We start from the raw sequence: 1969 nt of genomic DNA on the forward strand, positions 1-1969 counted from the left end.
AGGGCAGAGCTGAAATACGGTGCTGGGGGAGGGGGGAAGAAAAGGCACCTAGGACACTGTTAAAGATGCAGGAACATTTAAGTCTGACGAAGGCTAGCATTCGTTCACCAATATAGTGTCAAAGATCAAAAATTATAGGCTGTCATTTCCCCACTACACCTCCAAACTGATTTTTATCCATCCCAAAATTAGGCAAAGAGACTCCAATTTATCAATTATTTGTTTAATAACAAAACGCCCACACTTTACACTATTGTAAAAAACAATATTCTCAATAATCATTGTAATATACAATACAGGCAATTATTTTCTCAGAAATCTGAGAAGCAAAAAACAAATTACATTTTTTTCCAAGGAGTATCTTTTAAAAAAATAATAAACAGGTCTCCCCCAAGCAAGAGAAGTCAAGTGTCTCATTGGGGCCCGGAGGTCTCTGGCACCTGGGGCTGCAGCGACTCCATGCCCCCTAGCCCCAACGGGGCGCTGGGATGGGCCAGCTCATCCCACGGGGTTCGTGGGAGGTCACCCCCCACGCAGGACCGCATGCTCCCGACGGCCCCTTTCCTCACGAGAACGGAAGGGGAACGGGGAAATCTGGGAAACCCACGAGTGCTTTTTCTCCTTCGCCCCAGCTTCCAGAGTCCGTGGTTGTCAGCGTCTCAGCGACACAGTATACGATCATCTGCGCCAACGCAGGCAGGCTAAGGGAAAGAGAGGAAGAGAAGTGGTGAGTTGACTGTTTGGGTCCCCAAGAACCGCGACAAGCTTCAGTTCTTCTCAGGACTGGAAAGGACAGAGTACGCACGATCCGCCCCTGCTAGCTCAGCCTGAAGTGAGAGGGACTACTGCGTCGGTCCTCCCCCCGCTCCACATCTTCGCAATCCGCCTTTCCGACCACCCACCCCACGGGCAGATTGCCACCGAAAATGGGGAAGCGCGCTTACCTCTGCCGCCAGACTCATCTCGCCGTTGAGCGTGCTGAGGGGCGCCCGGGCAGGGAGCCCGCGGCCCCCGGGGGCCCCGACGGCCTGAGAGTCCAACTCCAGCTGCAAGTCCCAGATGTAGTCAATGACGTGCTGCAGGATCTCCACCTTGCTGACCTTGCGGTTCTGGGGGAGAGTAGGTACCAACTCCTTGAGGCGCGAGTAGCACCCGTTCATGTCGTAGAGCAGCACGTTCACCTGCTGCTCGTCCAACAAGGCAGGAAGCCGGGTGCCCGCCCCGCCGCAGCGGGAGATGGCGACGCTCTGTTCCGACAGACAACGTACCACTTCCCCAGCCCCTCCGGACATCTTCCCGGCCTTGAGCGCGCAGCTGGGGCCGGCGGGGGCGGCGTTTCCACTGGCGACCTTCATGATTCAGCCGTCGAATAAGGACTCAAGGAGAAACCGAGACTCGGTGAGAGTGGGGACCGCGAGGCTGGGAGTGGCGCGGAAAGAGCGAGGAAGTCGGTAGAGCGAAGACACCAGCTAAAGTTCTAGCCTGGGGAGAGTAACGCAATTGTGCAAAGTCCACAACCTGACTTCTTATTTATATACCAACCGGAGCCAGGGAGAGGCGGGGCCAGGACGTTCAAAAGCAGCCAATGATAGGCCGGGGGTAGGCCTGCCGCCTTGTTAGGGATCCGCCCCCTGTTCCCCACGTGCGGCTTAGCGTACAGGGAGTTAAAGGAGCCCAGGTCCCTGCGGGACTGGAATTGGGGGGTTTAGAGAAGCTGGGGGTGGGGTGAAGGAGGGGTGGTAGGAATATGACAGCCTCTTTAAATGGTTTAGTGACAGCTCAGACAGCCTGCGTGTAGTGTTGGGAGGTTAAAGTCCTCTTCTTCTTGGATCCCTTGGCACCCCCTGGATTCGGGGCTCTTCAGGGATGCTAAAGAGGACCCGCCCCCCAACCAGGGACAAGGCGATGATCCGAAGCTATCTGGATTGTAGAGTTAGAAGGGAGTGAGTCTTTTCCTCCCGCTGAAGCC

The 1969-nt window shown here is 55.6% G+C and overlaps 1 protein-coding gene across 1 annotated transcript; it reads right to left on the reverse strand.

The window, feature by feature from the left end:
- Nucleotides 1–207: 207 nt before the first annotated feature.
- Nucleotides 208–1530, reverse strand: ID1 (inhibitor of DNA binding 1). Its single transcript, XM_051979445.1, has 2 exons — nt 945–1530; nt 208–701 (listed from the first exon to the last, which is right to left on the reverse strand). The coding sequence occupies exons 1-2, from the start codon at nt 1353–1355 to the stop codon at nt 660–662; spliced, it is 453 nt and encodes a 150-aa protein (XP_051835405.1). The 5' UTR covers nt 1356–1530; the 3' UTR covers nt 208–659.
- Nucleotides 1531–1969: the final 439 nt, after the last annotated feature.

This window comes from Antechinus flavipes, chromosome 2, assembly GCF_016432865.1.
Source record: "Antechinus flavipes isolate AdamAnt ecotype Samford, QLD, Australia chromosome 2, AdamAnt_v2, whole genome shotgun sequence".
Classification (NCBI taxonomy): domain Eukaryota; kingdom Metazoa; phylum Chordata; class Mammalia; order Dasyuromorphia; family Dasyuridae; genus Antechinus; species Antechinus flavipes.

What these genes read in the sequence shown, in the direction of transcription:
- ID1 (XM_051979445.1), bottom strand. Translation starts at nt 1,355, where the DNA reads ATGAAGGTCGCCAGTGGAAACGCCGCCCCCGCCGGCCCCAGCTGCGCG. An exon ending in AGATGAGTCTGGCGGCAGAG is followed by an intron (nt 702 to 944) that starts GTAAGCGCGCTT and finishes TCTTTCCCTTAG; the next exon opens with CCTGCCTGCGTTGGCGCAGA.